The sequence below is a fragment of the Mya arenaria genome, chromosome 4, assembly GCF_026914265.1.
Source record: "Mya arenaria isolate MELC-2E11 chromosome 4, ASM2691426v1".
In the NCBI taxonomy this organism is placed as follows: Eukaryota; Metazoa; Mollusca; class Bivalvia; order Myida; family Myidae; genus Mya; species Mya arenaria.
In genome coordinates this window covers 24,259,872-24,276,086 of record NC_069125.1, presented here as the reverse complement: position 1 = coordinate 24,276,086, position 16,215 = coordinate 24,259,872, and the positions used below count along the sequence as shown (strand labels likewise).

At 36.6% G+C, this 16,215-nt stretch overlaps 1 protein-coding gene across 2 annotated transcripts in view; it reads right to left on the bottom strand.

Annotated features, from left to right (window-relative positions):
* Positions 1–121: 121 nt before the first annotated feature.
* LOC128230513 (cysteine--tRNA ligase, cytoplasmic-like) overlaps positions 122–16,215 on the bottom strand; it is a 102,991-nt gene continuing 86,897 nt past the window's right edge. The window contains exons 8-20 of one of the 2 annotated variants that reach the window (XR_008260243.1): positions 15,985–16,106; positions 15,207–15,319; positions 14,527–14,655; positions 13,577–13,810; positions 12,978–13,078; positions 12,764–12,804; positions 12,203–12,348; positions 11,424–11,498; positions 10,802–10,883; positions 7,496–7,644; positions 6,814–6,957; positions 3,581–6,233; positions 122–3,175 (exon numbers count right to left, since the gene is read on the bottom strand). Coding sequence is in view for 1 of the 2 variants with exons in the window: in XM_052942838.1 (XP_052798798.1) it covers positions 6,087–6,233; positions 6,814–6,957; positions 7,496–7,644; positions 10,802–10,883; positions 11,424–11,498; positions 12,203–12,348; positions 12,764–12,804; positions 12,978–13,078; positions 13,577–13,810; positions 14,527–14,655; positions 15,207–15,319; positions 15,985–16,106 (1,483 nt within the window). In the remaining variant the exon portion in view is untranslated. Of the gene's footprint in view, positions 6,234–6,813; positions 6,958–7,495; positions 7,645–10,801; positions 10,884–11,423; positions 11,499–12,202; positions 12,349–12,763; positions 12,805–12,977; positions 13,079–13,576; positions 13,811–14,526; positions 14,656–15,206; positions 15,320–15,984; positions 16,107–16,215 lie in introns of both variants that reach the window. The other variant, XM_052942838.1, reaches the window with a different exon arrangement.

The window sequence follows — 16,215 nt, the reverse complement described above, 5'->3', positions numbered from 1 at the left end:
CTACCAGGTATCTTATGTCCACAAACAGGCTCATATGAGCTATAAAACAAATATATTAACTTGGAAACACTCAATCCAGCCATGACACACAACAATTTCCAGATTCATAAACACACGGAGACATGATAAGCAACAGGTTTATTCCATTTTAATAAAAGCAGGTGGATAGAAAATAGCCATGTTTTTACAATAAATAGCAGTTTGAAAGAGGTGCATTAAGAGTGATTGGTCTCCAGTTTGGTCCAAACGTGGGTATGTTCCATAAGAACTAGCTGTGCTGTAATGTTAATTAGTCTCTTGATTGTTAGAAAATTGGTTTATTCAATAAACAGTAAAAGTCTCATCTTCCAAAGGAGTGCTTAATTTCATTTAGTCTAATTGGCTGATGAATATCTGAGGAATCAAATGACAACATTTCCACAAAAGAATGATGTTTTCTTTTCCATAAATGCATGTGTATGTGTGACATTGCAGGTAAAGTAAGTTCAAGAATAACTTGAAATGCATACAAAACATGGTGCTAAGTGCATCAATACACTTGGATCTCATAAAGATTTTCATTCACGCCATGCCTTACATCACAACATGTTCATGAAAATAGCTGAAATTCACACTGTTGAAACACATCATACTATACTGTATGAAAAACTCAAAAGTTTTTTTCACAATAAGTCATAAAAAACTTAATTTGACCAATCTGACAAGACTGAAAATAATAATAATCGAAACAGTGTGATTGTTTTTTTTAACATGATTCATTAGCAAAATATGGCACTACATAAACAATGTAGAACAGTTACAGGTTTCAGACCTACATGTATTTAAATTAATCAACGCATTCAATTTCATTGGAAATACAGTCTGCCGGCCAACAACATTCAACAACATCAACAACAACAAAAACAACATAGAAACAATGTTTACAGCAAATATGATGATATTAGTGCCACCTTGTTTTCTTGACTTCTTTGTGCTTTATTTGTTTTCCATCGCAGTCATTGGGCAGTTTGTCAATAACGAAATACAGCAGATCACAAGTGTATCCATTAGACTTCCAGAGGTGTAACAATTTGAAGGTAACAACGATGACGTTTACAATGTTGTAAACTTAAACAAAGTTCAGAACAACCAGCCATTTATTTGCAAAATAAAATATGGTAGGGAACATGTTCAACAATAAATGTATCATTGCGATTTATTAGATGGTTTATTTTTATTTCCTCATACTGGGGCACTGAAAAAAGGCCCGACACTCATTTTTATTAAATGGAACATTAAAGTGTGTGGAACAATGCAAAAAAATCTGTAAATATGAGAACGGAAACTGACATGTTGGGGTGAGACACAGTTTGTGATTGTTTATTATGATAATTTGGATTTCACTCTACCATAATTGACATGACTTTTAATTCGGATTTGGATTTCACTCTACCATAATTGACATGACTTTTAATTCGGATTTGGATTTCACTCTACCATAATTGACATGACTTTTAATTCGGAATACAACCATCCTCGATAATTACCTAATTCTTTGCTTTAAACAAAAGAATGCATTGAATCCAAATTCCTGGGCACTTGTTTTTCCGGGATATCGTATGACTTGTAAATCTCTACATTGGTTGAACACTTATGAATATTAATATCAACGTGGGTTGGTGTCATGTAAATCGTTGGTTATTAAAAGTATTAAATAACTCTAACTGAAATTAAGTGTTTTTTTTCAAAGATAACACTTATTTAGACACATATATGAACATGGATTTTAAATAAAAAAAAGTTCAAATCTGGGCCCTTAAATCAATTCAAGGCACAACTTAACTTTTCTGAATATCAAATACTTCAATTACTACTGTCATAGATTTTTGACATTCCAATTACTCCAAGTAGAGTTCTATTAACAGCTTGCATTTAATCACAACAACCTTTATGGGTAAATGTGAAACATTTCTAAGTGCTTCTGTTTTTATCATCACTTAAACACTTACTGTATTCACCTATTTGAAATGTACAGGTCAAAGGTTTACATGCCATAAAAGACAAACTCCTAACCAACCTCAGGAAAGAAAGCCAGAAGGCTCTTCGTCCTTCTTTAAATAACATCACTGACTGTCTTTTTCCTCCAACTCATACCAATTTAAAGGCCAAAGGTTAGCATGTCATACAAGACAAAATCAGTAATCAACGAATGCTCATATACACACCAAATAAATACAACAGATACATTTAACAACAAATATCGGTACATGAGCAAACATTGTCTCAAAGATAGCCATTTCCAGAATGGATGGAACAACAATGGGAAGAAATCCGCAGAATTGATGATCTTGATAAATGACGGCTGACCGGATCGAGAAAATAGGATTTCTGACCGACGGGCAATTTAGAGTTGTCACACAGAGATAGGCTGACTGTCGCCTTAGAAAAAAAGTCCCTGAAACAATTTACTGTAATGGACTTATACGCTAAGAAAAACAATAAAAATTGGATTGACTCGTAAATTGGTTATTTGGTCTGAAGTTTGATGCCAAGTTACTCATGCTATATGGACATGATATATTACATACCGAACATAACTGTAGATAGAAGGCGGTTATTCTCCACAGAAGATGATTAAAATTATTTCCTTCGAGCTAAAGAATGTATGGTTTTCGACAAATAAATCCATGTCCATTTCAGGATAATTTAAGAAAGATCTTCATAATTTGAAAATGCTATCAGATTTTTAACCTTATTTTTTACCTCTATTTTCCCCGCATTTAACTATCGTAGCGTATCATCTATAGTAGCGTATCATCTATCATAACATATTATCAATCATAGCCTGTTACCTTACCAGTAATAGTGTATTATCTGTTATCCTGGCCAGTATAGGATAAAAAAACTAGAGCAGCTGCTGGCTGTTTACATTTTGAAGATGTTAAATGCGGAAAATCAAACATCAGTAGTTCTAACATCTGTGGTTCTAACAGCTGATTATAATTATTGTCATCCTGAAAAATAGCTGAGGTCTGTTTCAGTATGAAGGATACATGCCCAAAGCAGGGTAATTGTTATCAAAGTCATTTATATCCATTTCAATGTAATTCCTACTGTTTTTGATGCAAATGTCTTAACAATAACTATCTCGACAACTGTACAATGGTATGAACTTGAAAGCTATCATTCCTGATTTCTAAACCGTCTCCGTGGCCTAGTGGATAAGCGTCCGCCTACGGAGCGGGAGGTCGTGGGTTCGATCCCTGGCCGCGTCATACCAAAAGAGGTTAAAAGTTGGTACAAGTAGCTCCCTTGCCTGGCGCTTGGCATTTAAAGGGTAGTGCTTGGAAAAGTGGCGTACTCAGTACTGGTTTAACCCAGGAAAGTTGTACCCCGTGTATCGGTGCTTTACACCGAGCACGTAAAAGAACCAAGGGGTCTCTTCGAAAAAGAGCTAGGGTCTCGCACCCGGACTTCCTTGTATCCCACCACTGTCTCTTCAGCGTGCTGTCCCTTCAGCAAAAACAAAGGACCCCGTTGGAAATAAGTGCTTGCACTTTCACGGGTTATCCTTGATCGCAAGGTCTAAAGAAATACATACATAAAGTATGTAGGCAATAGTTTTAATAGATTTTGGTTGTCTGGTTAGCATACTTGCTTCACACCAAGGGTTCGATTCCCGGCCTGGGCGCATGTGAGTTTGGTTTGTGGTCACCAAGCCGTACAAGTGGGTTTTCTCCGGGTGCTCCGGTTTCCCCCACAACACAAAACCACACTCTCTCGCAACATCGTACCAACGAGAGTGACTTAGTATAAGATAGCATAACTTTCTTCACAATCGTAAAATATATGATGTTTAAACTAATTGTTTAAATATTATTTTTGAGAGAAAAACTGCCTTCTTTCTATCATTACATTCAGTAACCATCCCCATTTATATTAAAACTTTTATCTTCATTTGGAATTGATATCAGTTTTAGCACAAAAAAGACATGCTTAAAGCTAAAACTGTTGACATTTCAAAAACCCTGTAATTTATTCTCTCATCAGATTAAAAAACTAAAAAAATCAAATATTTCAACAGACATAATACCCTATCAGATAATTTTAAATCCTTTAACTATCATTTTGTGACTTCTGAAACCATATGCTAAGACATTAGTATGAATTAATCAACAGAGAGCATCCACCACATGAGGACATAATGGGAGTTATCCACAAAGTGAAGCCTGAAAAAAAGATACTTAGCATGCATCTTTTATGTTCACAAAAAACAACATAGATTATGGCAGACATTTTGCATTTATCAAACAGAATGACAATTGCACAAATGGAACACTAATTAGAAATATGATGTCTAAGAGTGTATGATCAACATAAATCAGACATTTGGTAGATTATGTCCTGAAATTCTTACAACACCCAATATGACTTTTTTACCAAGGCTAAAATAGGTTAAATGTTGAATGCCTAGCAATTTAAAGGGCCTAAATTCAAGGAGTTATTTATCATTGCATTCCTTTTACAAATATGTATCAATCATTAAGGCAACACGGACTAGTCATTATTGAATGGAAACTTGTTGAGAATCAAATAATAAACTAGAGATTGCTTTTTTGAAAATGTGCTTGTCTCCGCCATTGTGTGGTAGTAGGTGAGAAATAATCAATAAGGGACATGGAATTTGTACTTCAGCCTGGAGACATACTAACACACAGGTTATCTACAGGTCACGACTAACCTGCAAACCAAGTATAAAGTTGTTAGGTATATGTATGAAGTTCCTGGGTCCAAGTGTACTTTAGTTATTGAGCTAAAAGAAGTGTGACATAAGGAATGGTGATCAACAAATTGATTTTCACCTGAAGGTCACTTTGACCTTGACCTACTGGCCTGAAAATCAATAGGGGTGATCTACTAGCCATGACCATCTGGCATACCAAGCATGAACTTACTGGGTGCAAGTGTTCTTTAGTTATTCAACAGAAACCATTTTTTCTCCTCAAGGTCAAATCGACCTTGACCTTTGACCAACTCATCCCAAAATCAATATGGGTCATCTTCTTGTCATGACCAATTAGCATATCATGTATAATCTTCTTGGGTGCAAGCATTCTTTAGTTATTGAGCTGAAACCGTTCTTTTCACTTCAAGGTCACCGCCACCTTGACCTTTGACCTACTGATCACAAAATCAATAGGGGTCATCTATTAGGCATTACCATCTGTCAGAACAAGTATGAACTTCCTGGGTGCAAGCGTTCTTAAGTTATTGAGCAGAATCCATTTTTCAGCTTTAGATCACCGCCAACATATTGGTCTTTACCTGAAGGTCCCCGCAACCTTGACCTTTTAGCCACTGATCACAAAATCAATAGGGGGTCATGACCAACTTGAATACCAATTATGAAGTTCCTGGACCTAAAGTGTCTTTAGTAATTGGACGGAAATCTTTTTTTCACCTCAAGGTCACCACGACCTTGACCTTCCGATCTTGAGATCAATAAGGGTCATTAGCTGATCTTGATTAACCTGCATACCCAGTATGAAGTTCCTGGGTCTTAGTGTTCTCTAGTTATTGAGCGGAAATGAAGTGTGACATAGTAACTGACTGACAGACAGGGCAAAAACAATATGTCTCCCCCATTCTTGGGCGAGACATGAGAAAATATAATCATTATAAATCCTACATACCATATAAATACATGTATGTGAAACATTTGCCATTTTAAACGACATGTAAATACCTTTGATTAAAAGTACTAACAACAGACTACGAACATTTACATAAGCTAAAAGAGGTATTTTGTAAGTTGAACATTTAATAAGTCATTACTAATACATGCTTGTATATCTGAATTTTAATCATAAACAATAATTCCCAACACCCTCAATACAATGAGGACTATTCCAGCAGTTCATTGCTTGAAAGTAAACTTTTTTAATCGAGATAAAATCACTGAAAATTCCAGTTTTCCACAAGAGTAAAATGCAAAACTCCATCAGAATGTTACAGATATCAAACTAGTGTCACAACATAACACCTTCAATCAAGTGGATCACTGCCCTACAGAACTTGTCGCCATGCAACTCCTAAACGTGGGCATGTCACTGTGCCCCATCCCCCGGTGCCCTCTCGCCCTGGGACTGGAGATATTCATTGTATTTCTTTTCTTGCTGTTCATACAACTTGGTGAGTTTCTTCAGAGCTGACTTGGAGATCTCCTTGCCTGCGGCATCGTGGGTCGGCATGCCCTGAAAAAGTCAGAGTTATCCTGTGTGAACAATTAAATTCAAAAAGAAATTCATTTAAATCCAAGGGTCATGGTCAATAAAAAATATCAGTTCTCCAAGGGTAGCCCGCGATATTTTCTGTAGATTATAAAAATTGGGTCCTTACTTGTTTGGCGTTTGTTGGCGCATTTATCAGAAATGATCTTCGTAAAATTAATGAACAGAAAATTTGAAAAAGCCTCAGATGTCATTGGCCATTATAAAAATGCAAACACCAAGTTAATATTAAATTGCTGGTCTGTTTTCCCCAGTCAATCAAGGGGGGCAACTCAATAAATACTTAAATGACGGGATTTTCAACAGCTACTTTTATTGTCGTAGTTAACACTAATGTCATGTAATATATACTCCTTAATGTTTTTCATGTTCTTGCCAACATTATTGTAAACTCATGATTACAACAACACTGCAGTTACAAACAAAAACAACAACATCAACAACAATAACAACAACAACACTTTTAATAATACCTTGATTGTTGTTTTTTTCATTAAATGATAGAAGAAATTAATAAAAAAATCAAAATAAGCACTGTACATACCTTGTCATCAAACTGTGAGTACTTGTCCGTCTCTCTCCGGAACATATCTGTGGGTGGTATTCTTTTCTGGGCTTCCTTGGCAGCCTTTTCAGCCTCTGCCTTCTGTTTTTTCTTTTCTTTCTCTAAACGTTTTGCTTCCTCTTGCTGGAAAATGGCAGGAGGAACAGGTAATTATATAAGACTTGTTATAATATAAACATGTGTGTTTTGTCAAGTTCAATCTGAATATCATTTATTCCTTTATCAAATACGACTAACATTCAGGTTAAAACCGGCAGATGCTTTTCAGACTATAGCCCGTATCAACACCAAGCCAAGGAAAATCACATGTACATGTATCTCCATATTTGTCCTCAACCTTATCAAAGAAATTACCCCAAATATCTCTTGAAATTTGTATCATATTCTGCTCTTTACCAAGGCCCCTTTTCAATAAAGATGGTATTAAAAAAATGCTTAAGATTGTAAATTTCCAGGAATTTACCTTGTTTTGGGCCTAAACTCTGTTGCTATAATATCGTAAGGACATTTATTGCTTAGATTCTGCCTGTTACTTTATGAGTGTACCTGAGCCCTACTGAGCAGCTTAAAGTTTAGGACTAGGATATCTGATTGAGACTTGCTTCACCATATATTCTAAAAATAAAGAATCTTATATAAGAATTGTAAAGAATCTTCATACTTTCAATTTTTCCTGTTTCTCTCTTAATAATGTCTCACGGTCGGCAAGTTTGATAACCGGGGGTTGACCTTCTTTATCCTCCAGTCGAACACCGAGCTCAGGCAACACATCGTCTCGGAGTTGGTCGCAAACCTTGAGTACCGATGACACTGCAGGGAAAAGGTGAGATAAATGTGAAAATAACATTTGAGTCATGAAGTTTTATGACAGGTAGTTGACCTTCTTTATATTCTTTGTTGAACACCAACTACCAGCATACGTGGCAACACATTATCACGAAGTTGGTCTGTGTGTTTGAATACACAAGTAATTAAGATATGTGAAAATGATAATAATTACACAATCATGACCACCATGAAAATAGTTACAAAAGTCAGCAATGGTGATAAAAACGGTTTCAAGGTAAGAATTATTAATGTCGCAATAATGACTTAAAACTAGGGATGCAAACGAATATTCGAGTATTCGATCAAACGTTTGGTATTCGAATGTCAAAATCGGTATTGGAATATTCGAAACAAGAGCTGTCACAGTATGTGACGAATGCCCCCGAATGTGACATTGACCTATCAACAAGGTCAGTACATGAAAAGTTGATCTTGCCTTTACGTGTCAAATACATTTGGCAAGTTATTTTAAATTGCCTCTGAACATAACAAAATACCACCCATATTTGACAACCTACACTCTTATGACCTTATATGCAGCACTCCATTGTGAATAAACACTAAGTGTATCTTTCACCTTAGAGGTAGGGACATGGGTCTTGTACGCAACACGTTGTCTTGGTATGTAAAACACATGTGGGAAGTTATTTTAAAACCTGTCCATACAAGAACAAGAGCTGTCACAGTATGTGACGAATGCCCCTGAATGTGACATTGACCTACGAACAAGGTCAGTACATGAAAAGTTGATCTTGCCTTTACGTGTCAAATACATATGGCAAGTTATTTTAAATTGCCTCTGAACATAAAAAAATACCACCCATACTTGACAACCTACACTGTTATGTCCTTATATTCAGAATTCCCTTGTGAATAAACACTTAGTGTATCTTTCACCTTAGAGGTAGGGACAAGGGTCTTGCACACGACACGTCGTCTTCGTATGTGGAACACATGTAGCAAGTGATTTTAAAATCTGTCCATACAAGGGAAAGTAACAGCCCTGACACGACAACCTAAACTCTATGTCCTTATATGCAGCACTCCATTGTGAATAAACACTAAGTGTGACCTTGACCTTTGAGGTAGGGACACGGGTCTTGCACGCGACACGTCGTCTTGGTATGTGGAACACATGTGGCAAGTTATTTTAAAATCTGTCCATACAAGGGAAAGTTACAGCCCGGACACGACAACCTATACTCAATGTCCTTATATGCAGCACTCCATTCTGAATAAACACTAAGTGTGACCTTGACCTTTGAGTAAGGGACACGGGTCTTGCACGCGACACGTCGTCTTGGTATGTGGAACACATGTGGCAAGTTATTTTAAAATCTGTCCATACAAGGGAAAGTTACAGCACGGACACGACAACCTATACTCTATGTCCTTATATGCAGCACTCCATTGTGAATAAACACTAAGTGTGACCTTGACCTTTGAGGTAGGGACACGGGTCTTGCATGCAACACGTTGTCTTGGTATGTGGAACACATGTGGCAAGTTATTTTAAAATCTGTCCATACAAGGGAAAGTTACAGCCCGGACACGACAACCTATACTCTATGTCCTTATATGCAGCACTCCATTGTGAATAAATACTAAGTGTGACCTTGACCTTAGAGGTAGAGACACGGGTCTTGCATGCGACACGTCGTCTTGGTATGTGGAACACATGTGGCAAGTTATTTTGAAATCTGTCCATACACGGGAAAGTTACAGTCCGGACACGACAACCTATGCTCTTTGTCCTTACATGCAGCACTCCATTGTGAATAAACACTAAGTGTGACCTTGACCTTAGAGGTAGGGACACGGATCTTACACGCAACATGTCCTCTTAGTATGTGGAACACATGTGGCAAGTTATTTTGAAATATGTCCATACAAGGGAAAGTTACAGCCCGGACACAAATTATTGAAACGGAGACACGGAGAGCCGGACACACAGACGGATGGACGGATGGACAGACGGTGCAGTTTTAATATGCCCACCTTCAGGGGCATAAAAAGTTCAATAAAGACAATAAAACACATTTTGCCTACCACACAGATGTTGTTTAAATTATAAAGTTGTTTTTACAACGATTGGTCCCTAATACCAGAGGTGTGAATGTGATGACTAGACACGCGTCATGTGTCATTAAGGGACATATCGCCGGGTATAAAAAGTCCCCCTACTTTTACAACAACTGGCTAGGGATCGACTTTAACATCAATGTGTTGTCTTGGCTGCAAATACTGTACAACATAGCGCAAATCGAAGTGTTGATATGAATGCCATGTACTACAATAATGTTCTTGCATATATGTGCTTTAAACTGTTTCCATGTTTCGATACAATTTTTATACTTTGAAATGGATTTTAGGATATATTTCTTCTATTGTTGTACAATAGCTGAGTCCAATCCACTTATGTTTTCGTTTTACTATTTTACTAGAACTGAGTTGGTTTGGGGTTTCCATATCTATATTTAGTCAATTTAGAGGTCAATCTCAGAATGAGGCTGATCATCCTACGGAAAGACCCTCCACTGGCACAAAACACTGTTTGACTAGGAATCCATCGAATTTCACATTGTTTACAAAAGGCAGCGGAATTGAATTATTTGATTTGTTGTTTATAATGAATTTCTTTTTTCTTCCTGAAAATGGAGAATTTCAAAAGCTCATTTGGGGAAATCAAGGTCCGCCGCGCGTACTGGCTACGACAAAGTAGGGTTAAAATGCTCAGGCTATTACTTTAGCGAATAATAGTAGTAGTTTACTACATCTTCTAAAATACGTATTTCGGTAATCGAATAATCGATCGAAAGAATTACCGAATATTCAAATATCAATTTTGCCATTCGTTTGCATCCCCACTTAAAACCATAAGCTCCAAAGAGCTCTTATACAATAATGTAATAACAAACATATACAATTTCAAAATATGAACAGCACGAATCATTGACCAAGCTCCTTATTGACCTGAACCTTGGACCCTCTGATAAAGAATCCAATATGCTTACCATGCGATCGACCATTGCCAAAGAATATTTCACAATGAAGGTCTTCATTTGTAATTTGGAAATGTCTTCATTTCAAATACCATATCCAATTATGTCACAAACAAGCTATTAGTTTAGTAATTTACCTTTTTCTTCCCTGGCCACTTTTCTGATATCTTCTCGGAAGTTGGCAAAAACTGTCAAGTATGGCATCACTGTCTCTTCAACCTGAACACACACAAAAAAAACATGGGTTTGACTCCATTTGTAATTTATGTTTATAGCTGGTCACAAATAGCTCTACAAAGATGCAACCATGTGTTTTATCCTATGTGACTGTGTAAGCAAAAATAAGTTCTTTGGAGGAAAAAGGGACATTTTTGTTTTTATCTAAGTACCTAGCCAAAAAACAGGCAATCGTAGCAATTTGTGAATATTCTTGATTTTTCTTTATCTTATCAAATTTTACACATTGATAAAAGTTTGATTTTGTTTTTATCATTTAGTAAAATTTTGTAATGTTTGGAAATTTTCGCAGATGTCACATTACTAAACAAACTGCCTACTCAGCTTTATAGTTTTAATTTCATCAGTATAAATCTGAATGACAAATAAGAAACTCAAGGACATTTTTGATTATTTAACAACTTTTTTTCTTCCTCTAAATAAAGGTCAGATTCATTTCCAGCTGTACTGTTGACCTAATTGAGCAGATGAGAAATCGTAATTCACAACAGTCTATCCAGCAATGTTGAACAGCCCACTCACATCTACAGTTCCCTGATTCGTGCCTGCTCCAGGAACTGTCAGCCAGTCTTCAGTCTCTCCCACTGCTCCAAATATCTGCAAACATTTTAACAGCAGATTGGAACACAATTATCATCAATATAACGAGACAAGAGAGCTGATGGGCAAAAGCCAACACTTGCCTGTTTTTGTTTCAGTTGAAAAGGGGGCATAACACAAAATTTATTAAGTCAGAGTAATGGGCCTTGGCATACATATGCAAATTGTTGTTTGCATCATGTGTGCCAAGTTTTATTTGAGTATCAAGTTTTTTGCATAACAACAACTCTCAAGTAGCTGATGACACAAGGCTATGACAATTAAGATATTTTTCATAAAAAATAGACAAGCTAAAAAATAAACTAGCAAACAAATAAAATGGTTGAAATCTTTTGTTTGGGAATGTGGAGTTAGAATGTACATGTATAATGCTTGCATCTCTTAGCCTCTGCGTTTGAAGGAGTCAAGAATAAACTGGTCAATTCCTCAAATAATTTTCTGTAAGGTTGCCACCTTGTGCCTCAAGAAAATAGATACTTTTCAAACCATTGTTCATTTTAAAAGGATGGATCTGTTGAAAATACATCAACATAAGCAGAAATAGTGGTCCATCCCTTGAAAATACTCTGTTTTTTCAGCAACTTCCTGTAAGCTCTAAACCTCATCTTAGCCTCAGGTAAATAGATATTGCAGGCCGTTATCATATGTCCTTATTAGACCTAATAAGCAAAGTTAAAATAAGAAAAATATACAGTTCATACCCTGAAAATGTTGAGAATATAGTCTCCGATGTTTTCCAGCAACTTCCTGTTTGGTCTAGACCTTGTCTGCGCCTCTGGTACGTAGATATTGCATGCACTTATCAGTTTCTTCACAATCGCACAGGTACGTTTGGTGTCTATAGAATCTGAAATAAATGGAATGAAAACACATAGTAAAAAACTTCATCTGAGAGAAGGATGGCAATATTTCACCTTTTTTGTCTCTATAAAAGACCTCAACATTTGTTTCCAATGCTTATTTCATTTTTTTTTGGCATAACTACGTCTTTAAATCATAACTTTGTTTCAACAAGTACATCAAATGAAGATACTAAGAGTCTGTTTTAAATGAAAAATTCTGAGGAATCCCATGTTAAACTTTTTTTCAATATCCCTGGTAAATTGTTGTACAAGCTTATTGAATTAAATTTCATCATCAATACTTGAATGACTTATAACTTTTCAAAACTCAAACAATTTCAAATATAGAACCAGCAGTTAACACTGCTTAAATCTATAAGAAGAATACCAAAATGACCTATACTTCTTCCAGATTCTTACCACAGATTGCTTCGTGGACCTCTTCTCTCGCTTCTGTGAATCTGGTAAAGAAGACAAAAGAACAACAGTTATCAAGGATAAGGCAACACATAAAAAAGCAAAATTCCTTGATCAGGAACCAACTTATCAAAGGCTTCCATGCCTGACCCAAATTGGAGCCCAAATGGGTTTTAAAAATTAATTACGTCACGCAAGCAAAGCCAGCTTAACTTACTTGTTGTTAAGGATCACTTCCTCAGGACCCCACTTATCAAAGGCTGCCACGCCTGAGCCGGGTACATTCCTCTTGACGTCTTTCAACATGTGGTAAAACTCCTGTATGAGGAAAATGAACAAATTTATACAAATCAGGCACAAACGGACACATTAGCAGCCCACACTTTTATACAGTCCAACATATTTGGCTCGAACTCCCAGGGACCGTCGAAAATACCTTCAGTCTCAGGAAATTACAGCCAAGCAAAAATGCTTATTCAGTAGAAAGAAATCGGTCCTCTACATCCAGATTGAGCCAACGAGAAAAATGAGCCAAGTGAATTCGAGCCAAACAGGGTTCAACTGTATGATATATGCTTTTAAGCTTTTGAAGCTACTATAAAATATTTTGTATTTAAAGACTTCAATACAACATATAAACTTGCTAGTTTCAGGTGTTTTTAGTATAATTATATCATTTCAAACTAAAAGTCACATTTGGCAAACAAAAATGCTATTTTTCTAATTTTCCTTTACAACAGACAGACTGAAAATATTGCTACAAATAAGTGGAGGACTTAACCAACATACAAATAACACCTTGCAACATTAACTCACTGTCACAAGTTTCTCATATTTTAACGCCATTGTCATGGTGTCTGTCCCATAATCCAGTGTATCCTTCCACGAGTGAAGCAAGAACAGCAACCTTAACTGTCTCGCCGAGTGTTTCTTCAAAGCGTCCTTGATTGAGATAAAGTTCTTGAGGGATTTCGACATTTTGCAGCCCTCGATGGTCAGGTGACCGGAGTGGACAAAATACTGAACCCAGTTGTTATTCTCATAGCAGGCCTGAAATGAGGTTGCAAAATTAAGTGTATGGTTTTTAAAGTACATGCCCAATATGGAAGTATATGTATTATATATGAACACCAAAGTGCATTATTCCTTCCATTAGTGAGGGCATGCTCATGATCATAACATGAGAATTTGAGGACAACTCATATTGATGAAACAGACCTCTGGTTCCCTAGCATTGATTACATTTATGACAAACTTATCTTCTTATCAATGTTTTAAGAGGGTGAGAGTGATGTTTTGGTACATGTGTACCTCTCTTCCCGCCCAAGAGGTTGTGGGTTTCATTCCCACCAGGAGTACTTTCTCATCGCTGTGTCTTCAAAATAGAACTTAAATTACTTACCGGTAGTATAAAATAACCTTTACTAAGGATAAGTTAAAAGTTAAGATGATGTAAAACAATACCTGAAACCTCGGGGTTAGATCAGTATTAAAACATAACATCATAGAGCCACTAGTATTGTTGTTGACAATATAGATCATTCAATATGAAAACCAGGATGGACCTGATACAGCATAAGTAAAACACAATAACCTCAGCTTGAGCTAACTCATTATCATGGTGTGGGAACTTGGCCAACCCCACCAGTGTAAATATGATGGGTGCACTTAATTTGTCAACCAGGACAGCCCTGATAAAGCATATGTAAAATATATATTGGGCCCTCATATACAGCATGAAAATATAGTGTAACACTGTTTCTTACCTCAGCCTGTGCTAGCTCATTGTCATGGTGTGGAAACTTGAGGTCAACCCCGCCAGTGTGAATATCCAGGGTCTCTCCCAGAATACTGCTGGCCATTACAGAGCACTCAATATGCCAACCTGGGCGGCCCTATTGAAGACCAAGGTTTATAATGTAATTAGTGAGACATTATTTTCACTAAAATGTTGCTTATGGCATCTTCTGAAATATTTTATAACTGGCAAACTATTTGGGCTTAGACAACACAATTTTTATGATTAATAAATGCCTATTCCTTGCCAATTGAGTCTAGTAGGTCTAACATAGCCAACACTATCTTTCCCCATATGGGCTCTACGGGGCCCAGCTTTCCACAGGGCAAATTCACACCCATATTATCCCTTAATTTAAACTTTATTTTACAACAATTGTGAATCAAGTCATTACAACATCATATTAATCACTCTTGTTGGCACGATGTTATGCAAGAGTGTGGTCTTGTGTTGTGGGGTATACAGGAGTAACCGGAGGAGACCCACTTGTCTCGCTTGGTGGCCAAAAACCAAACACTTCTGCGCCAAGCTCGGGAATCAAACCCCTGTTACCTTTGTGAAAGCCCTTGCCTTACAATCTAAGTCAAGAGGAAGGAAAAAGGGGTAGGAGGCCCGGGCATGAGGAGAAGTAATATAACACACTCATACCTTTCCCCAGGGTGAGTCCCACAGGGGCTCCCCGGGCTTGCCAGCCTTCCACAGGGCAAAGTCATTGGGGCTTCTCTTCTCACCCATACGATCCTCCGAGATGCTCAATTCTCCTGCAGAGTAATCACATTTTGATTTCTGTTCAGAACAAACAATGTGAATAAGAAAACTGTACAAGTACAGTGAGGCACATCTATATGAAATTAGCAATAGAGTGAACACCAAAAGCGTTATTTCAAGACTGTCATAGCCATGAGTGAAATATTTTCTTTTGGTGTTCATGATGAGAAAATAATTGCAATTAAACACCATAACAAACAAAACAATATTAAAATGACAGATAATTGTATTTTTTCAGAAAACTATGCGACATTGTATTCTAACTTAACACCATCTCCGAATTGATGTAGTTGAAATTGTGTACCACCCCTGTGCACTCTGGTCTTTGCTTTGGACACGTAATATTAAAAATGAAATCATTGAAAATTATGAAATTAATTTCTTCACTGATTCAAACAGAAAAATCGTTTTTATTTCACTTATGAAGCTCTATAAATCAGGGGAAAGCATATATTAAATAAATAAATATATTGGCAATTACTTAAACTACATGTATAATATATTTATGAAAGGCTTTTATAATCTTTAAAATTCTGAATAAACTGTCTTGGCAGGAATGATGGGTAAATTTCACAATTTAGGTAAAATACTCAAAATTCCTTTTTTCTATCATGTACATGCCTTGCAAATATCTTTTAAAATGATTTTACAATCCTACCTTCGCCTTCTTTGAGTGCCTTCATATCGCCATAGGCTTCTGGTACAAGCTTAGCATAGTAGTGGTCGGGCTTGGAACTAAACGCTCCAACGTCAAAGTATATAGAGCCGTTTGACTCATACCTGCAACGTTATAGGCATAATTGAATAAAAGTCTCATATGGGAATCCATGTTCAATGAAATGCAATGAGGAATATTAAAGTGACATTCTCAAACAAAACAATGTTAGCG